This window comes from Theobroma cacao, chromosome 2 (assembly GCF_053813885.1).
Source record: "Theobroma cacao isolate CCN51 chromosome 2, ASM5381388v1, whole genome shotgun sequence".
NCBI lineage: Eukaryota > Viridiplantae > Streptophyta > Magnoliopsida > Malvales > Malvaceae > Theobroma > Theobroma cacao.
In genome coordinates this window covers 43,991,953-44,012,087 of record NC_142640.1, presented here as the reverse complement: position 1 = coordinate 44,012,087, position 20,135 = coordinate 43,991,953, and the positions used below count along the sequence as shown (strand labels likewise).

General features: G+C 34.1%; 4 protein-coding genes across 4 annotated transcripts; 2 read left to right on the top strand and 2 right to left on the bottom strand.

Moving 5' to 3' along the window:
• Nucleotides 1–369: 369 nt before the first annotated feature.
• LOC18609685 (Restriction endonuclease, type II-like superfamily protein) lies at nucleotides 370–2,584 on the top strand. Its single transcript, XM_007044920.3, has 2 exons — nucleotides 370–597; nucleotides 1,488–2,584. Exon 2 carries the CDS (start codon nucleotides 1,523–1,525, stop codon nucleotides 2,456–2,458), a length of 936 nt encoding a protein of 311 aa, XP_007044982.2. The 5' UTR covers nucleotides 370–597; nucleotides 1,488–1,522; the 3' UTR covers nucleotides 2,459–2,584.
• Nucleotides 2,585–3,070: 486 nt separating this feature from the next.
• LOC108660754 (uncharacterized) lies at nucleotides 3,071–3,439 on the top strand. Its single transcript, XM_018115117.2, has one exon. The coding sequence runs from the start codon at nucleotides 3,142–3,144 to the stop codon at nucleotides 3,325–3,327; it is 186 nt and encodes a 61-aa protein (XP_017970606.1). The 5' UTR covers nucleotides 3,071–3,141; the 3' UTR covers nucleotides 3,328–3,439.
• Nucleotides 3,440–4,400: 961 nt separating this feature from the next.
• LOC18609684 (Ribonuclease inhibitor) lies at nucleotides 4,401–8,553 on the bottom strand. Its single transcript, XM_007044919.3, has 2 exons — nucleotides 6,643–8,553; nucleotides 4,401–5,815 (listed from the first exon to the last, which is right to left on the bottom strand). Exons 1-2 carry the CDS (start codon nucleotides 7,576–7,578, stop codon nucleotides 5,261–5,263), a joined length of 1,491 nt encoding a protein of 496 aa, XP_007044981.2. The 5' UTR covers nucleotides 7,579–8,553; the 3' UTR covers nucleotides 4,401–5,260.
• A 1,748-nt stretch (nucleotides 8,554–10,301) lies between these two features.
• Nucleotides 10,302–14,789, bottom strand: LOC18609681 (uncharacterized). Its single transcript, XM_018116223.2, has 6 exons — nucleotides 14,479–14,789; nucleotides 14,254–14,390; nucleotides 13,180–13,532; nucleotides 12,041–12,137; nucleotides 11,648–11,929; nucleotides 10,302–11,489 (listed from the first exon to the last, which is right to left on the bottom strand). Exons 1-6 carry the CDS (start codon nucleotides 14,618–14,620, stop codon nucleotides 10,488–10,490), a joined length of 2,013 nt encoding a protein of 670 aa, XP_017971712.1. The 5' UTR covers nucleotides 14,621–14,789; the 3' UTR covers nucleotides 10,302–10,487.
• Nucleotides 14,790–20,135: the final 5,346 nt, after the last annotated feature.

The following is a 20,135-nucleotide window of genomic DNA, read 5'->3' as shown; positions in this document are numbered from 1 at the left end:
TAACTCAAGTTGGTGATTTTGAGCGTAAAAATAAAAAAAAAAAGGTTTCAACGTTTCTATTACTTTAAACATGAAACGCATAAAAGAGATGAACAATGAGAAAGACAATCAGGGTGGGTTGGGTTTTGTATTTTTAATGATAAACTTTGGGGAAATGAATTTCAACCTTAAATGGAATGGAAGTACATATCTTGACAAAAATTCCTACTACAACTACATGCTTCGGCTTTGGCTTCAAAGGGGTTGAACCATTGGGGTAGAAATGCAAAAACTAGTAAATTCCCATATTGCATCATTAGCCCCGCATTATGGAACGACGCCGTTTCAAAAGAAACGTGATAAAACGGTGCATGCGTGCGTTCCTCAAATACTCGTTTTCTTCCCCTCTTCCATTTTCATCGCTCCAGTCTTTGTTGTTGGAGCCAAACCCTAAAAAAACCAGGAAAGGCCATGGTTGCAACCCAATTATATTGGTCAAGCTGATTGAATTCGATTACTTTAAATTAAGGAAAAGCCCATGTTTTGTTTTTGAAACACCCATAGCCATTCTTTCAGCTCCTATTTCAGTCTTATTTAGCAACTCAAGTTCTCCTTCAGGTATTTGATCAAACACCTCTTGGCCATTTGGTTTCTTTAATGTGGAAATGATGGGTTTACTGGGTTCTATGTGAGTTTTGTGGTAGAGGTGGAGTTACGTTTTCTATTTGCTTAATGCCCATTTTGATTGTCTGATGGAAGAAGAAGAAGGAGAAGAATGCTGCTTGCCTCTTCTGCTTCACGGGTTTCTTTTACCTGTCCGTGAATTTAGCTTGGAGTGGGAAATTGGTGACTTTGCTCCCTAATGTTATTTTATATTTTTAATCGAGTCATATGATTTTGTATGAAAAATTCACCTTTGTTTTCTTCTGGGTCAGAAAAGCTTACAATTTGCATGTATAACCTGACTAGTTACTTACTGGATGCGATTGCCTGGAGGGAATTGGTTGCATTGTTGGAAAAAGAAATTATCAGTTGGTTCTACAAGCCACTCTTTTGCAAGTAGTTTTAAGAGGCTTCCTGTTTGATGTCTTTGGTTTTTGAAAGTTCTGTTGTTTCCGTTGTGTAAACATAAATGTAAAGAATAGCCAAATTCAGATTAACTCAGTATTAAAAAATATTTTTTGGTTTTCTTTTTCCCCACCAAGATGAGATATTGATCACTTCGTTAACAAGAATAGAATATGGTGCTTTTCTTGAAGGATTAGAAAGTGGCTTTGAATCTTTTTGATAAGTATTTACTGTGCTATGGATTTGTAACCAACTTATTGAATACTATTTTAGATTATGTTTTTCTGTTTTTTTTTTTCTTTTTAATGCTTTTCATTTATGTCTACTTTTATGATAAATAGAATTTTATATAGGAAATCTATCTAATTATGTTTCTCTCTTTTGGTCCTGAAACTGGGTACATCTAAAATTTGCATGGCTTTTATTGGATCATGTATCAGAATAAAGCAGCTATCCACAGCCTGGTTCCTTCACAATGAGTAATTGCAACGTGACTAAATTTTGTGCCATTCACCGTAAAGCAGTGGTTCCTTTGTCCATGAGCAGAAGGTGGAGAAATGGATATCCAAGAACCCTTTCCACCGGCATTGTAACACATACCTCTCCAGCCACCCGGCTTATTGTTCGTTCTCCATCATCACTAGTGCTAGCTATCAACCTCACCCCATTTGATGCACCTCAACGCTCAGATGAATGGTTTGCCCTTCGTAAGAACAAGTTGACCACAAGCACCTTCAGTACTGCTTTGGGTTTTTGGAAAGGAAAGCGCCGCTCTGAGCTCTGGCATGAAAAAGTATTTGCATCAGAAACGCAGGTTATAGAATCTTCTAAGAAGTGTGCTATGGAGTGGGGTGTGCTCAATGAAGCAGCAGCTATTGAGCGGTACAGAAGTATTACGGGTCGTGAGGTTAGCTCATTAGGTTTTGCTATCCATTCGAAGGAGCAGTTTGATTGGCTCGGTGCATCCCCAGATGGTCTTCTTGGTTGCTTTCCAGGAGGTGGCATCCTGGAAGTGAAGTGTCCATACAACAAAGGCAAACCTGAGACTGCTCTGCCATGGTCAACTATGCCATTCTATTACATGCCTCAGGTTCAGGGTCAAATGGAGATAATGGACAGGGAATGGGTTGATTTGTATTGCTGGACCCCAAATGGAAGTACAATATTCCGTGTGCATAGAGAACGCAGTTATTGGGATCTTATACATGGCATTTTACGAGAATTTTGGTGGGGAAATGTATTACCTGCTAGGGAGGCCCTTTTGTTGGGTAAGGAAGAGGAGGCTAAGGCGTATGAGCCTGCATCTACTCACAAGCAGACAGGTCTTGCAATTTCTAAGAGCATAAAGTTAGCTAGTGAAGCAAAGATGTTATGTAGGGAGATTGCAGGTCATATTGAATTTTATAGATGATGGTCCTAAATTGTTATTAATTTTACCCCGTGTATTTGGGGATCGGCATTCCTGTGGCAACTGTATACTTATAATTCCATTGAGCCATGATTCCTCATAGATTGTAAATGGTTTAGTTCTGATCTACATGTAGTCCATAAAGTTTTCGCAATTTGGTTCCGGGTAACACATTCAGGAGTAAAAATAGACCAGTGTTATTGTTTCATATCGTTTGCCTTGCAAAAGAGGGGCTATATGATTTGTATTATAACTAAAACATGTTAAAATGAGTCCTCTGCCAAACGTTTTCCCTTCTGTTTTCTATATATGGATCATGGTTGAACCTGTCATTACTTGCTGTAGAGATTCAGTCAAAATAGATTCGTGAAGGACGACATTGTTCCCCAAAATAACTGGTGTAGGAGTTAACCCCGGAAGACTGATTTCTATACCCAGAATGAAAGCAATGTGAGCCTCCAGTCAAATGAAAGAGAAACAAGAGCATCAAACTTCTGGCTAAAATAAGCAAAATGGCCGTTAAAAGAGAAATTTCTAATGCTGCACACCGAAAAATAACTAACTTTGGCCAAACTTGCCTATGCTTCCTGTCTCCTCCAGTCAAACAAAAGGGTAAATTATCAACATTGCTGATCTAAAAGCATTTAAGCAATTAATACGGAAGAGGTAAGAGAAAGAAAGGAGAAATGGATTCTGGGTTATCCTGGGCTGATCAATGGGACTACAACAATCCTGACCCTTCACCACGAGCATCCGACAAGAAGAAGAAGAATGAAGGTTCCAGCAAGAGCAAGTTTAGCAAGTCAATATTAAGTTTCAAATGGATGAAAGAACTACGTAAGAAATCTCAGCAAAAAGATGACGGCAAATAAGAAGCCGATCATCTGCTGTGCTCCTCCATGGATCCTCCAACCTCGACCTCATTCTTATTGTCTTTTTGTTACAGCTCTTACCACCTCCCCTCTTGATTCAATGATGGAATTTATCTAATTTCTACAACCCCAACCCCTCTTGATTCAAAAAGAAAAGAAAAACGATAACATCTTCTTTACTAGTTTCCTTCTTTTCATCTTTCATTTGATTCCATATGTTTCATTACTTTTGTGGAATGTTAAATCAAAAAGGAGATGATGATACTGAGCGCATCTCTCTCTCTCTCTCTCTCTTTTTCAGGTATAAGCATTTATTTGTTGGTTATGTGTGTTATGTTGTATCTGCTCATAATTAAGCTGATGCTCCCAGAGGGACGTGCATCTATGTGTTGATTGACCCTGTCTTGGCTTGCTTTATTTTTACGGGTAAATCTCTGGGTTTTGGACATGTCATCGAGAGAGAATCAATGTACATTAGTAAGGGTTTTGCTGTTACATGCGGACTTGGGAAATAAAGTTGAATTCTTCTAGACTGAAAGGAGATTTATGAAAAGGGAATAGGATTGCGAATAAACCAAAGCCGGCTATAGTATTATGCTGGCCTTTACAATTTGAAAGTTATTCAAAACAAATGGAGTTATGGCATATGTTTGAAGTTGCACAAATTTTATATTGTAGAAAGAAACAAATAAACCACATTTAAATCCCATATCAAATGCAAAACGAGCAAGCCGAAGAGATTAGAATTGTTGATAAGATTTGGGTTATTAGGCTATATGGAGACTAGATAAGAATCACCTTTCCAGGTAGGAGAAGCATCTCCAGAGGAAAGCTGTCTGTCTGCAAATATTGCCTCACAAAACACTGCAACCTATCTACACTGGGACTTACTAACAATCTCAATATTTGCATGATTCTGGAAATCATACAAATTCACAGCTTTGACTTCTCTCCCCTATACTTACAAAACTCAAACAAATAATTTGAACTAACTAGCATTGAAGAGAACCCTATCCTAATTGAATTTACACTAGATTTCCTCCAAATAATTTAGTTGTAGAAAACCCAATAGATGCTTAAGTAAAACTTTATTTTACACCATTCCACTTCACATCTTACATTTTGGGCAGCACACTATCCTGTGATGCCCAATACACTCCGACATGTTTAGGGGAAGCAAACGTCTAAATTTTACATCAAACAATAGAATATGTCTTCCTCATAACCAAGGACGAAATAAGTACCATTGTATTGTTCTTAATTCCAATCACATGGTGGAATATAAAGATAAATTCCAATTATTATGGAAACAAGCCAGAATCCAGGGAACAAATATCGCACACAGCTTCCCAACTCAGAGCGGAAAGTGCTGCAAACAGACTCCACTGAGAACCACGTGAGATAATCCTTGAAGCATGGCCTGCCTTGCAACATGCTTGATCAAAGCAAATTCCTCCGGCAACAGAAAGGCCAAAAGAATTTCTCAATCTACAAAACAAAAAGATTACTGTTTGCTTGGGAAGCCTGTTCAAGTTAACGACTCACACTTTCCACCCTACTCTTGACAGCGCATAATTACACAAGGTCATGTCACGCCCAACTTCAGCATTGACCATCCACAAGCGAACACAAATATGTCAACCAAGTGACAATGCCCAACTATAGAAACCACCAAAAAAGATTATTCGTCTTGGACAACACATGCAGCACAAGATTTTTATCTTCTTTTCCCCCTTTTCTCCAAAAATCACCAAACCTTGGCTCAAGAGGACCATATGGCTCACCCAAATTTAAACTGCTAGCAGATTAAAAAGGCAATAACAAAGATAAAACAGTACCATAATCTTTGCATTGCTGCCTGGCTGCCTTGAATTATCACAAACGCAACATCTTAACCACGATTAGAAACCAGAAAATGTGTAAACAATTCAGTCTAGCCATGGAGATTAAGGTTGCCAGTCTGTTGGAGAGCAGGTAAGTTTGATGGGCCAATCATCCCATTCTGCTTCTCCTGGCACTTCACCAGTTGTAGCTTCCAACAATCCGAACAAAGCAACTCCAGACAAAAGGTTTCCTCATACTCACTGTCATTAATGCACCGACCACACTGAACACACCGTGCTATGCAAAGAGTGCATGCCCTGCATAACTGAGCAGCATGCTCTTTCTGCTGACAACCCTCCGCAGGACAATCATAAACAAGCCTCATGTTATGGCATCTTGGGCACATTTCAATATCAATGGCACGATCATCATCACAAGAGAGATAGAAATTTCCTCTGTTATAATGATGCGGCTTGTGCACAATCTGCTGAATCTGGCTGTCCATGCCCAACAGGAACTTCAGCTCCTCAAAATGCTTCGGTGTCACCCCATAGAGCCCAGCAATCCTCAAATGCTTCACCCCTTGTGTGCCCATAGACTTCAAAGCCTTCAGGGTATTCAAAATACCTTCAATACTTAGTCTTGTACATCCAGGTACACTCAGCTACAATGAAGAAGAAAATATTTAGCAGCTTACAGTAGAAAAGAAAGACGTATAATCTAAATATAAAAATGTCAACAAATATATTAAACTAAACCAAAATATTTCATACTTACAGCAACTATACTTAAAAATTATACGCCCATAGTAAACAGAGTCAATCATGAAATTTTCCCAATTAGGTTTTAAAAATGCTTCAAAAGCTTAAACTCGCACAACACCAGCCAAAATATCTGTTTGTTTCTTCCAAACCTTAGGTTTTCCGTGCATTAAAACGACCATCAACATAAATTTCCTAAATATATCGTTGCATTGAAATGCACATCTCTGATGTTAACTTATAGTTAGACTACGTTAGCCAAATAGAAGCTAAAAAGCTTTAATCCAACAACCTTGACATTAACTTTGACAAGTTCAGTTTGATCATATTGATGTTGGTTTATGCAACAGCAGAAGCACCACAAATAACTGCAGTGGACCTACACATGTATGTTGCTCAAGTAGAAAACACACAGGCAAACTACCACATAGTACCTTTCTCACATGCGTCTATAAAGGAAGAAACTATTTCTCGGTTTAATATATTCACAATCAGCGTTGGTACAACAAAACAAAGATCAGAAAGTAGATAGCAACATCACTCTGCCGACACATAAAAAGATTAATTCACATAACATCATGAAAGCATCTTCAGTCTTATATTCAAGCTTATATAATTACTATATATGCAATCATAAGTGCATGAGCAAATACACTTGTAACACGGAAACAATAAAACCCAAGATTCAGAAATCCACATGCAAATCAATGTTTCAAAGCAACAAACTAACCTTTATTAGTTTTGGATTATTTTCAACCACAAGCTTTAGGCCCTCATCAGTAATCCTTTGGCAATCTACCAGGCTCAAGCATTGCAAGCTACCTTGAGCCCTACTAGTTATTTGCAAAAGAACATCATCGGTAATCTTCTCATTCAGTGGCTGATCTATGTGAATACTCCTCCATAAAAGGGGATCATTCTGAACTGTATATCGGAGAGATGTGCAGACCTTTTCAACAGCAAAAAGATCCCGTACACCCAGATAACCAAGGGCCAAAATCAAAGCTTCATGAGGAGCTCCTTCATCTCCATCAGAACAAACCTCGCAATCTTGAAACTCTTCATTTTCCTGATCAACAGAAACCAAATCTTCATTCCCAAAAGCAAAAATGTCCTCTACATTACAAGCTGATCCAAGACCAGCACAACCAGGCACATGCTCTCCTTCCTTCACCTGAGAACACCCACCAAATCCACCAGAAACACTACCTTTACATTCAAACCCCATGCTTCCAGGGAATGTTTGGAACCTCATGGCGTTGTTCCAAATAAAATTCAACCCTGCAAACAACTGATAACTCCCATCACCAGTCCCCACCTCATCTCTCACATAACGGCCATAATCAACTTCCAAATCCTCCAGCCAACCAGTAATCGCAGTGAAAGTAGTGGTGATATCCATTCCAAAAGGATCCGATGGCAAAAGATCAAGAATGTCATTAGAAACAGACTCCTGAGAACCACATCGTTCACCACTCCTATCCCTTCCATAATCAAAGCAATCTTCCACCTCACAGTTCAAATGCCATGATTTCGAAAACCCATCTCCATTCTTCTCTGGAATACCTTCAACAAGGTACCCATTTGCAATCCTCATAGGAGAAACCAGATTATCTTCAGTCAAATGAGCAGGAAAGATCGGCCGATGGGAAAAATTCAACGCCATTGTTCTATATACAACAAATTCTCCAATCTTTCTATCCTCAATATATGTAATAATTTTAACCAGAACCCCTAAAGATCTTTTTTATATGCAAACCCCAAAAATTTCTCTTCTTCCTAATTTTTTTCCTTTTTTTCTTTTTTTGGTTCTTTTGGAGGGTTAGGAGATAAACAAGAACTAAAAAGAAAAAAAATTAAAAAAAGGGCATAAGAAAAAGGGAAATTTTTGAGGAGGATCTAATCTAACAAGACAAAACCCTCGATTTTGATGGCAAACTAAAACAACGCACCAAAAATTTCACAGAGTTTTCCTTGTACTAAGATACCTAAACATCAACTACAATCCCAGAAAGGATAGAACGAAAAACCAAAACGGCCGTAATCTAATCTCCGTATACACAAAAAAGAATCAATTAAATTTCCTAATCTCACTTTTTTATTTTTTTTTTTTTGAAGTTTTAAATCCCTCAAAACTAACCTAACCAAGACTAGGGTTTGCGACGAATCAAATAGGTCAAAGAAAAGGATAGATCAAAGAAGAAAACCTGGATTGAGCGATAATCAAATCCACATTAAGATTAAGATTACCACCAAAAAAGAAACTCCTAATTCCACTCCCGCGAAACGCAATCGACAGAGATTATAGCAAAATTCCCTCTTGGCTTCGAAATAAAAACCTCTTCGAGTTCAGGGCCAAAATTGGCAACTTTTTTTTCCTTTTTCTCGGTTTGGTGGTGGTTGGGAGACTGGGAAACTCGATCCGATACAGACAAGAAGGAAGAGGCCTTCTTGTTTTTTTTTTTTATTATTATTTTCCTGTCGAGAGCGAGAAAACGCGAGAGAGAAAATAGAAATGAAAAGAGACAGAAAAAGAGAAATGTTTTTGTTGGGAGAAGAGGGCGGAAACGGGTGACGGTGAAATCGGTCCTATATTAGAAGAGTTGATGAAACGGTAAATGGACACGTGTCAGATGCGGTAAAAAAATTTGAGAAAATTTTATTTATTTACTGCTGCTTCTTCGCAGCGAGTTGTGGCGGGTGTGGGAGAGGGAATCCTCATGTCACGCTCTTTGCCTTACCTCCCTAATCTCGCTCGCTCTCTCTCGATTTCCTTAGAGTACTACAAGTACTATTTCGATAAAAGTGGATGAGCGTTTTCTGAGCGTTGGATTTTAATCGGGCGGTCGAGAAGAAAGCTTGTCGATAAGATGGGCTGTGATTGGTGGAGAGGGCTACGTGTCTTCGAAGTTTGTATGACTGACGGGTCAGTGATTGGATTTGGGATCTCCGCACCCGGACCCACTACCAGCCGCGTGGATTTGGACTTTATTGTTGTTTGGGATTGGGATCCGAACCCCTTCTTTCCACAGGGACAAGGACACAAGGTTTCCTTTCGGATCTTTCGTTTGGTAAAATTTTTATGCTGGTTAAATAATTAAAAATAATACATTTAAAAATTGAATAATTATTTATTCGACTTTTATATAATTTTATTAATTAGGTTGAGATCACTTAATTTATGGGATCAAACTCAACAATTAATTTTAAATATAAGTATAAATAAACAAATTATTATTATTATATTAAAATTATGGAAAATTTTGCTTACTTGTATTTGGGTCACCACTTGCGTTATGGGGAACTCTCTCAACTCAAAATCAAAATGAGTTGGGATTTTTTTTTTTTCTGTTTTTTATCCTAAAACATCAAAATTTTCTCATTCAAAAATAGTAATAAACTAGTAATGATCGTTTCTTTCCTAACTATTGTTCTTGTTTTCACTTTACGTGGTCAAACCTTTTCCATTCTTCATATTGTTTAATATTAAGTTATTAATCAAATTCTCAAAGAGTTTTTAAATATATCTCAACATTTTAAAGTCAATAAAATATATATATATATATGTATATATTGTCAATAATAAAATCTTGATTCTAAGATATTAAACCGAGTTTTTGAAAACAAGGCGACTAGAATCATGACAAGAAAAGTGCGGGAGCTAAGTATTTATGACGTGAAATAAAATAACACTATCATTGGCAAAAGTCAAATTATCATATCCTTGGTGAGGAAGTGCGTGGCCGTCACGGTTTTAAGGTAGGAAAAATTTAGAATATGAAAATGGGTCAAGATCAAGAAAAACCCACCTTGGCTTATTGATTTCCAACGTTGGAATAGGAGAATCCCCCGTAACTTGCAGCCATGAATAAACCTCCTGTCCAAGGAAATCTCAAAGAAATTCTTGAAGCCAAAGCTTAGAACATCATTGAGATTGTCCAGACCAAGCTCCTTCACCCGACCGCAGGAGTAGTCCCCCATCACTTTTCCCTCTTCCCCAAGCCAAAGTACCTGATTCCTTCTCAGAGAAGGTCACCGACAAAGTTACCAGAGGCCTATACAAATATAGTAGCTTCGGCTTTGGGGAAGCTAATCCAAACTCAACGTTTGGGTGACTTGTCAAGGAAGCCAGACAACTAGAAAAATTGGAAAGTGCAAGATCGATCCATGCATCCCGCACCCTGAGAGGCAAAGACACTGATCTAAACAATAATGTGTGAACCTTACCTCCATCCAACTCCAGCATTACGTGCTGACAATACATCAGTTGCCTCAACCTTATTTTGCATAGAAACAATAATCTTGTTAACTGTCTCCAAAGCTTTTTGAGAAAATGAGGTCATAGCTCACCATCACATAAATGACTGGTGACAAAGGCACAATAAAACATAACAAAATCCAATGAAATTATGAAAGAACTAACTCTCCCTCCAAAACCTTCTCAAGGTTTGATAGGTTCTACATGAAGCCAACATCACCAATTAGTTCAACTATCAGAGATCCATGAAGACCACATAATATTAAATTTGAAACAATTTGAAAATTTCTGACCCCAAAAATGTTGTTTTATCCTAATTAGTTTCTTGACTTCTTTCTTGATGACTTAGATTGAGGTCGGGAAGGCTCGGCATTCTGTGAAACTCCTTTCGAACTAGTAGCTTGGTTTGATTTCAAGTTAGAACTATTAGAATTGGTAGCTGAGGCACTAGCTTCGCTCTTTTCTCTAACTACTGCACCCTGAGAACCTCTCACCTGAGCTGCCCTCTTATCCTTTCTCTTGGGCCTGTAACTTGACCTTTCTCTCTTTGGGAGCCATCTTTCTGGATCTGGTGGAGGACCTGGATTTGCCGGGTCAAACCCTTTCGGATACCTTGGCTTTCTCTTTCTCTTTTTCTTTGATTTCTCCTTAATCTTACCATCCTCTTGAGCTTCAGCAAGCCCACCATGTGGAGCATCTTCAACATGTTTTGCCCCAGAAGTTCTCTCCAAACCATCGACGTCAACCCCATTTAAACCTGGTAATGGCTTCAGTTGCTTCTCATAAGCTTCGGCCTTGTCAACATTCACATGAGCAACAGTAGTTATTAGCCCAACTAATGCCTCTATGCTTCCATGACTTTTCACAAGCTCCTCATACAGAAGGGCGGCATCCTCTTCCTTGCCATGCCTGAGCTTGAAGGAAGCAGCCTCTTGCATTATAACACTGAGCTGGTTGTCCTCAGTCATGGCAGATTTCCACCATTTGATTGCAGAGTCAAGTACAGCAGCAGCACCATTTATATCTCCAGCACGTTCTTTGAGAGCAACAAGAGTGGCAACAGTGGCAGGCATGTGCTGGATATCAGGTACCTTAGCAAGGGATTCAGCTGCAATTTGATGATGGCCAGCAGCAGCAGCAACTTGTGCCCTTGCTAAGAAAATAATCTTTGATTTTTCAGGGAATTTCTCAGCAAACTGACCCAACATTTCTTCTGCTTTCCCTGCCTTGTTTTCTCTCACCAAGACAGCAGCTTGAAGCAGTACTGGCATCACACTGTCAGGAAACAGCTGTGGCAAAAAAGCAACAAGTTCCCGAGCCTGTAGAATTTCAACAACAAATAGAAGAAATAGGGAGAACAGGAAAATTCATTAGCTGGCAGTCTTTGTTTTTTTTTTTGAAATTTAAAAAAAAAAAAGAGGGCTGAAAAACAATGCAGATCAAAAGTGAGAAATGCAGAATCCCAAAATTGAAAAACCTGATCCATCTTATTTGCATGAATAAGTAGAAGAACCCGATTCGCATAAATTGTCTCCTTTTGTTTTGGTGAAAGCTTCAAGTCAATTGCATGCGCAAGCTGAAACTTCTGTGAGTCTTTCTCTTTAAGCCAATCAAGTTTCCTTAAGCTATCAGATATGTCTTTGGGACCTTTCATTGCAATAAGGTTGTTCACTGCCACTGCAAGAGATGGCTCATCTGCCAAATTTCGGTTTACAATGTCTGTATAAGCTCCAACAGCCTCTTGTGTGTGACCAAGAAGCTGATAAAGCAAGCTGATTCACATTAGTGGTTGTGTTACCTCTCTTCACAGAAAAGAGAGAAAGGAAGGGGAGAATATGAGGAAAATGCTTGCAGAATGTTGTTGTTTTACCTGCTGGACATAAGCTAATTGGACAGCTATAGGAGCTAGTTCAATCTCTATATCATCATCAGCAAGGTTCTCTTCTGTAAGTGTTTCCTGACCAATTCTGACAAAAAAAAAAAAAAAACAGATGAAACAAAGAAAAAGCATGCATTTCAGCATTTGATGTCAGTAAATTTATAATACTCAACTATCTGGATACATCTAATTACCCCAGTGCATAAGCTAAGCAACAGAATATCTTATATCAAAATAAAAATAATTAATTGCCCAAAACACAAATATAGACAGACTGGCAAGATCAAAAACAATTTGAAAAATATGTAACTTGAAGAAATTCTTGATTAGCACGTTAAAATTAGAAGCTATACAAAGCCTTCACTAGAAAATAAATATCGGTGCCTACGAGAACAAACCTCCACAATCATACTAAAAATATCAATTCTCTCAAAATCCAGTGCACTAGACTGGAAAGTTGACTCTAAGATGAAACTAACACAACTTTGATTATGATAGTTTTTTTTGCTCAATACTCTTCTTATGATATGAGTTCAACTTTCAACTTCACTTTTGAACATTACCTCTCTCTCCATCTGAAAAGGGATTGATTGAACATAATCATCTGAAAGCTGATTTAATATCTACACTTCTTTTGACATAAATTTTCTCAGGCATTTTATTTAATGCTTCAAGAAAAGAAAGCGGTGCCTGTTTTAAAATTATGCCAGATAGAAATGCATAGGATTGGCCAAAAAAACCTATATTGAAAAATAAGTGAAATTATCCAAAAACCAATCAAAACACAAATGCAGGCAGCTAGCATGTTTAAACTATAATGGTAAAATTCCTAGATACAGAAGGCCCACCAACATATGCTTGATACTTTTCTCGCTTTCTCTGAAGACACTATTACAACATGATACTAGCCCAAAACATAAGCAATCCTCGGATCTACTAATAACATTAAACATTAACCATTCCATCAACAACTACTGAGTGACACTATTACAACATGATACTAGCCCAAAACATAAGCAATCCTCGGATCTACTAATAACATTAAACATTAACCATTCCATCAACAACTACTGAGTAACAAGAAAATCTTTTCATCACAATGAACATCCAAACAAAAATTACTGCAATACCTTCGTGCAGTGAGCAAGAGTTGCTCCGCATCCTTGTGCTTATTTCCTTCAATTAAAGAACAAGCAATATTATATGCCAACTCAAAGCTGCTAGTTGCCTTAACCTTAAGTGTGTCCAAAGTTCCCTGAACTTCAGAAACTCTCCCAGCCGAAATCAAACCAGCAAGCAAATTTATTTCCAAGGAATCAATCTTTGCTCTTTGAAGATTCCGACAGATATCAACACAAGCATCCATTTTTCCTAAACGATATAGAATCTGAGCTTCTAACAACATACTCGAATGAGTCTTATCTTGTTTCTCCAAAAATACCAAAGCTTCATCCAACTTGTTTTGTCTGTATAGGCAATATGCCTATTTAGAGATACCAATATAAAAAAGAACATCAATACAAATAAGCAAATAAATTTTGTGATACTTATGCAGCCAGGATATGGTGATAAATTATTGATCAAATAATATTAAATATCAGAAAAGCAAACATGAGGTGCAAGAGTGAAACATGAAAAAACAGGTCAAGTTGTATACTTGTACACACTACGTGTAAACCATCAAAAAGAAGAAAAAAGAGGCAATGGAAGAATAAGATAAATAATCAAGAACTCAAACTACCAATCATGATGACTTGTCTTCCCAAATCATTCTACTGAATAATACATCAACCAAAGCAAATACAATTAACTTAATCTCCGTATGGTTGTTGTTTTTACTACTTGTTTTTTACTATTTAAGATTTGCTTTCTCATGATTTGCTAATTATGATTAAAAATGTGCATAGAACTAAAAAGTGATACACATTAATACATAACTGTTTCGTATAAAATTAAAATCCTATATTTTTCTATTTCGTTTTTTATTATTAAAGACTATCATTTGCTTCTGTATCCAAATGCGAGTAACACAAGCAACAATCAGACTGTAGCTTAATAAGTTTGAATCGGTAGCGGCATTCAAGTAAACTAATCCGATTAATTTACGCAATGCAGTGAAAGCGAGCCACTCACTAATCGCACAATATTGAAACTAAGAACAGGAAAACAACACAAGGAAAATTGAACTGCAGGAATTGACAGACCTTGTAGAAACTGAAATCGAAAGAAACCTTCTGAGCAGACTGAATTGCTGAGAGAGCCTCCTCAATGTTGTCGCCTTTTATCAACGCCACAACTTTGCACCGAATGGCGTCCTCATCTCCCGGCGCAACTGACAGAACTGCGTAAATTTAAAAATATAATAATAAATTTCAATTACTCAGATGTGATTAATTTTGAAAACGCATAAAATTATGGATAAAACGGACCTTGATTTGCAACTTTGACCGCTTGTGTGAATTCTGATCGTTGGATGTGTCTGTTGAGAGAAGTGAAGAGATCTTCGATTGGGGGAGGAGGCTGCGACGGCGATGGAGCCGCTTTTGGCTTCTCTTTGGGCTTCGGAGCCATGGTTTTCCTCGAACGGAGAAATCAGATTTTCTTTCTTTCTTTCTTTTTTTTTTCTGGGTTCCCAAACGGATCAAAGAAAATGATAAACTGAGATTTTTGAGGGTTTTGACGGTCTTTCCAGCTCTTCGGTTTTCACTTGTTTTTGCTCCTTGGTGGCGTATTCTCCTTTCAAATGGGCCTCGAGCCCCGTGAGATGCACAGCCTAAGAGGGACTCAACCTGTTGTGAACTATATGGGCCTGGAGCAACCGCACGATCATGCCCATATCATGGGAATTGCAGAGTTATCCGTGTGCGGGGCCGCATCTTAGAAAGCTAAGTCGACACCTGCCTATGTAGATAATATTTTTTTAGATCAAAATACCTACTAAGTTTTTATATTAATGTATTTTATTTAATTTGAGCTATATACTCAAAATCAAAACAATTCAATCCCTTAATTTTAAAAATTATTTCAATTTAATCTTTTTTTTCATAATGATATTTAATTTTACAATTAAAAGATGACGTCAATGCTAACGTGATATATTTTGATGGCGTGGCAATGTCATAATGATGTGGTATGCCACATGGTACTAACGTGATGATATTGTAGTACCACGTGATACTAATATGATTATATAGCATTGACAAGCTGACGTGTAAGTACCATGTGGAAGATAAAAATTTTTCAAAAATATTGTACTAGGTCATAGGAATTAAATTGAATAAAAATATATAATATATGGATTAAATTAAACAAAATTGAGATATTGAGAGATTAAATTAAAAAATATTTTAAAAAATATAAATATTTAAGTAAATGATAGATATACTTATTAATAAGCCAAGCATTTAAATGTAAAATATTTATGGTGTTAAAAAAATATATATAAATATTTTCTTACTTGATTATTTGATTCTATAATAGAGACATTAATTTATCTTCTTTGCAAAAATTAAGTTCGAATTCTCCTTCTATAAAAAAAAATTTAAAAAAATTCATACCTAAAGCTAAATTTAGATTAATAACTTGCATAATGTTGGAATAAAATAATTTAAAAAAACTAAATAAATTCTTTTTTTTCTTTTATTTAGAATAGTATAAAAATTTGAAATTTATTTGACTTAATTTTTAACTAGAGCTAAACTTAAATTAACATAATAAGTTGATTTAGTTTTTTTTTTTTAAAATGAAGTAGGGAGATATGAAGTTAACGATGATTATAAAAATAATTCTTCATTTTAACTTGCTTAATTTGGACATGACAAACTTCTTATTTTATCCATAGAATTTGAGCCATTCCATCCCTTCAATTTTTTATTTATTTTTTATGTTTTTATTTTGTTTAATTTTCATGTTATATTTTTTAGATTAAAATTTTCTGGATTAAAGACTACATTTATGGTTGATAAAGTTAAATATAATTGTAAATATTTATATTATTTTATTTTGTATTTACAAATTTTTGGTACATTCGAATTAGTAATTTAAATTTAAATTTAGCAGAATTTGATTGTGGCATTTGAACTTAAATAAAATCATTTTATAAGAAACTTTAAATAAATTTAAATAAAAGGTAATTTTGCTAAAGGTTGAATACACTACAAAAAACCAGATTTTTTCCAACAGATTTTCAATGAAAATTTATTTTGACTTTTTTCGACGGATTACCAATAGATTTTCAATGGAAAAATTCCAACAAAATTTTTCGTTGGAAATCCATCGAAGATTTTTTGGCGCAAAAAAAATTACTCTTTTCAAATTTTTCAACAGAATTTCCAATAGGTTTCCGTTGGAATTTTCCTATGAAAAATTATTCGTTCGAAATCCATCAGAAAGTTTAAAGCGCCAAAAAATTTAAAGCCTGTTAAAGTTTCTAATGGAATTTTTCATTGGAAAAAGCTATTATCAACGAATATTCTGTTGAAAAATTCTGTCGATAATACTATTTTTAAATTTTTTTATATAAAATATATTAAGAATTTTATAAATTTTATTAATCTTTTATAAAAAAAATATATTAATAAAAGCAAATATATACATACTGATGTTTATAATATTAAAAATTTAAATATGTTTTCCTTTACTTATTTCTTTATATTTTTGAAAACTTTATTGGATCATAAATTACAAATTAATAGTTCTAAATTCATTAATTTTATTAAATTAAAGAGTATATAAAAAGAATATAATAATTTTTTTAATTTTATAAAAATAGATGATAAGATCTAATAATAAATTAAACAAAAAGTAATAATGCTTTATGTACACAGTAATATTAGTTAATATAAATTAAGAAGATAGATATATAATAATCTTATTAATATAATATATTTAAAATATATTAGTTTATTTTATGTGTGCATACAAATTAGAATTATAGCTATGGAATATATATATATATATATATATATATATATATATATATATATATATGTATGTAATATCTATCAGAAAATCAGACAACTGCGATGGAAAATTTTCTGTCACTATATTTCTGTTGCAAATAATGACTTATAGTGATAGAATTGTGATAACTTTGTAATAGAAATATTGACAATTTGTTTTTGAGAATTTGTAACAGATTTAGTGAGAGTTTCTGACAAAATTGTGACGGTATTTTAAATTTGTCACTAAATCCATTACAATTAATTGGGGAGCGAAATTTTATCTTGGTGCCAAAAATTAGTGACTAAATCCTGTGACAGAAACTGTTACAATATTAAAATTCCTTGTTTAGTGACAAAATTAGCGATAGAATTGTGACAAAAATTTAATTCGTGCAATCTGAGTAAATAACATGTGACCAATGTAAATATAGTTACAAATTATTATGACAAAATAATTTGTCACATGGATTAGTTTAATTTAATATTATATTTTTGTGACAAAAATAATGACGGATTTATGACATAATTTGGAGAGAAAAAGAGGTGCTTTGCTAAATTAAAAATAAAATTGGTCGTTACAAATTTGTCACTAAAAATCTATCACAAAGGTTATTTTCAATGTTATTTATATAATTAAACAAAAAATTAAATACTTTCGTTTGGATAAAATAAAAATATTATGTTTTATTTTTTGTGTATAATATATACTTGAGTCTTTATAAGTATTTAAAATTGATAATATATATATATGTAAACTTGTATTAATTACTATAAAATTCCATGTAATTATATATTTAAAGTGATATAAATTATATGTTAATATTAATATATGATATTAAACATGACTTACATATTAATATGCTATGTATATCTCTGTTGGAATTTTGAATATGGTCATAATTATCTAACTACTGCTAATTAACAATGTTAAGCAAGCATAAATTTTGGTGCAAATATATATATATATATTCTTATAAGCAACCATGGGCCATGGCGAAATATCTAACACAATAAATATTAGTTTTTCCATATTCTAATTTTTTAGTTTACAATGAATAAAGAATGAATATGAAAATTTTTATATTTTTATAATATTTATAGATGTTTACTGTGAAAGTATTTGTAATTTAAAATAAGTTTAATAAAATGAATATAAACATTTGTTTTCTCATTTTCTTATTAATATTAGTAAAACAACGTGTCAAGGGAGCTTCTGGAACAGTAATTTTATTTAGTAATTTCTCATTTTATCAAAGAAAATTTTCAATCCTTTGTAAATCATAAATTGAAACCTACTTAACTTGAAAGTTTAAATAAATTTTAATTTTAATTTAATAAATTATTCGACATTTCAACTATTAATGCTTTCTCAGATTGACATACATGTTAGGTTTATATCCTTTTGCTCTAATTCCTTTCCACTATATAAAATTAATATATTACTTCTACTTATTGATGTATAAGTAGTTAATATTTTACAAAATAATTAATTTAGTTAATAATTAATTAATTATTATATAAGGACTAAAATAATATCAGTTTTGTTTATAATTTAATAATATTAAATATATTATATTATACATTAATGTCAAATATATTATGAATATCTAAAGATATTATTTATTTTTATAATGTTTATAGTTTATATAATAAACTTTAATATAAATATATTACATATAATATAATATAAATATATTAAAGTTTATTATTATTAAGAATTACTCATTTGTTAATAAAATAAAAAAATTTAAACTTTATTTAATTTATGTAAAATGAAATTAAACTTTAAATCAATACTAATCCCTAACCCTAACTCATGAGGTTCACTTTACCAAATTTCATTTCTACAACTTCCTTGCCACTTGCCCCTTGCCCCTTGCTGCCACAGCTGAAACTTCATTTCGCTACTAAAAAGACCAAAGTTCTCTACTTTGTTCTTCTTTCTTCTAGTAACTCTCTAAACTCTTCACTGGTTCCGATCTTACAATTGTAGAGCTTAAGGTTTTTTTTCTTCTTGTTCTCTCTCTCCCCCTGGTTCTTACTCTTTCTCTCTTTATTTTTTCCTTATTTGTTGTTGTTAGATCTAGATCTGTTTGAGCAGATTTAATTTCAACTGGTGGATTTATTTTCGCTTACTACTTGCTAAAGTTCTTGATGAGTTCGGCTTGGATTAATGAAGAAAGAGTTCAGTAGCTTTTTCCTTTCTTTTATGGTCGAAGACATTATTTATTCTGTAAAAAAAGTACATATTTGATTGGTTTTTCTTACACTCAAAATCTGAAATAGGCGAAACAGAGACATTCAGGGCTCTTGTTCATGACAATGCACAAAAGTAGATTAACAACGGATTATTTTTCATGGCCCAAAAGTATTGCCAGATCAGACATGTCATCATCTTCTTTTTCATAGACAATTCTTGAGACTTGAGAGTCAAAACTCAAAAGTAGATTACTGAGGGTTTCAACTACTAAACACAAACGTGAACTGCTGTAACCTCTATTTTCTTTGACAGGCAATGGAAACATGCCAATATCTTCCTAGTGTGCTACTCTTTTTAAGCATGTCAACAAGCTCATGCTTCATGATCCCCACTGTCATAGTTTTAGAATCCCAACCATGCAAGAATTATTGATACTTGAGTAACCAATTGGTCATGGAAAAAACATATAGATAGCAAAAAAGAGATTCTATTACTGTGAATCCATTTGGACAACAAATGTTTGAAAGGGTTCAAGTAGTTAAATGGACAGCATTAATTGGATTTATTTTTTGGACAGTGACATGATGCATGGATTTGTGGTTTGCAAAATTTGGATAGTAACTGCGTGTCTAATTTACTATTTTAATATCCAATTTTCTTTAATTGGATATTTTTATTTTTTAGTGGTTGTTTTTATGTACTTTTTAGTATTTCTTGTAATCAGAAACACTACAAAAATTCATGTGTGCGGTTTTCAACGAAAATTTTCGTTGAAAATAGTCTTTTTTTCGTTGAAAATGTTTATATCCAATGAAAAAGTCCGTTGGAAATTCCGTCGGTATAAGCCTTGTGAGTAATACTTTCCGTTGAAAATCCGTTAGAAATTTAAATTTTTGTCCCTTTTTTTAAGAAATTCCGTTGGAAATAGATTTCCAACGGAAAA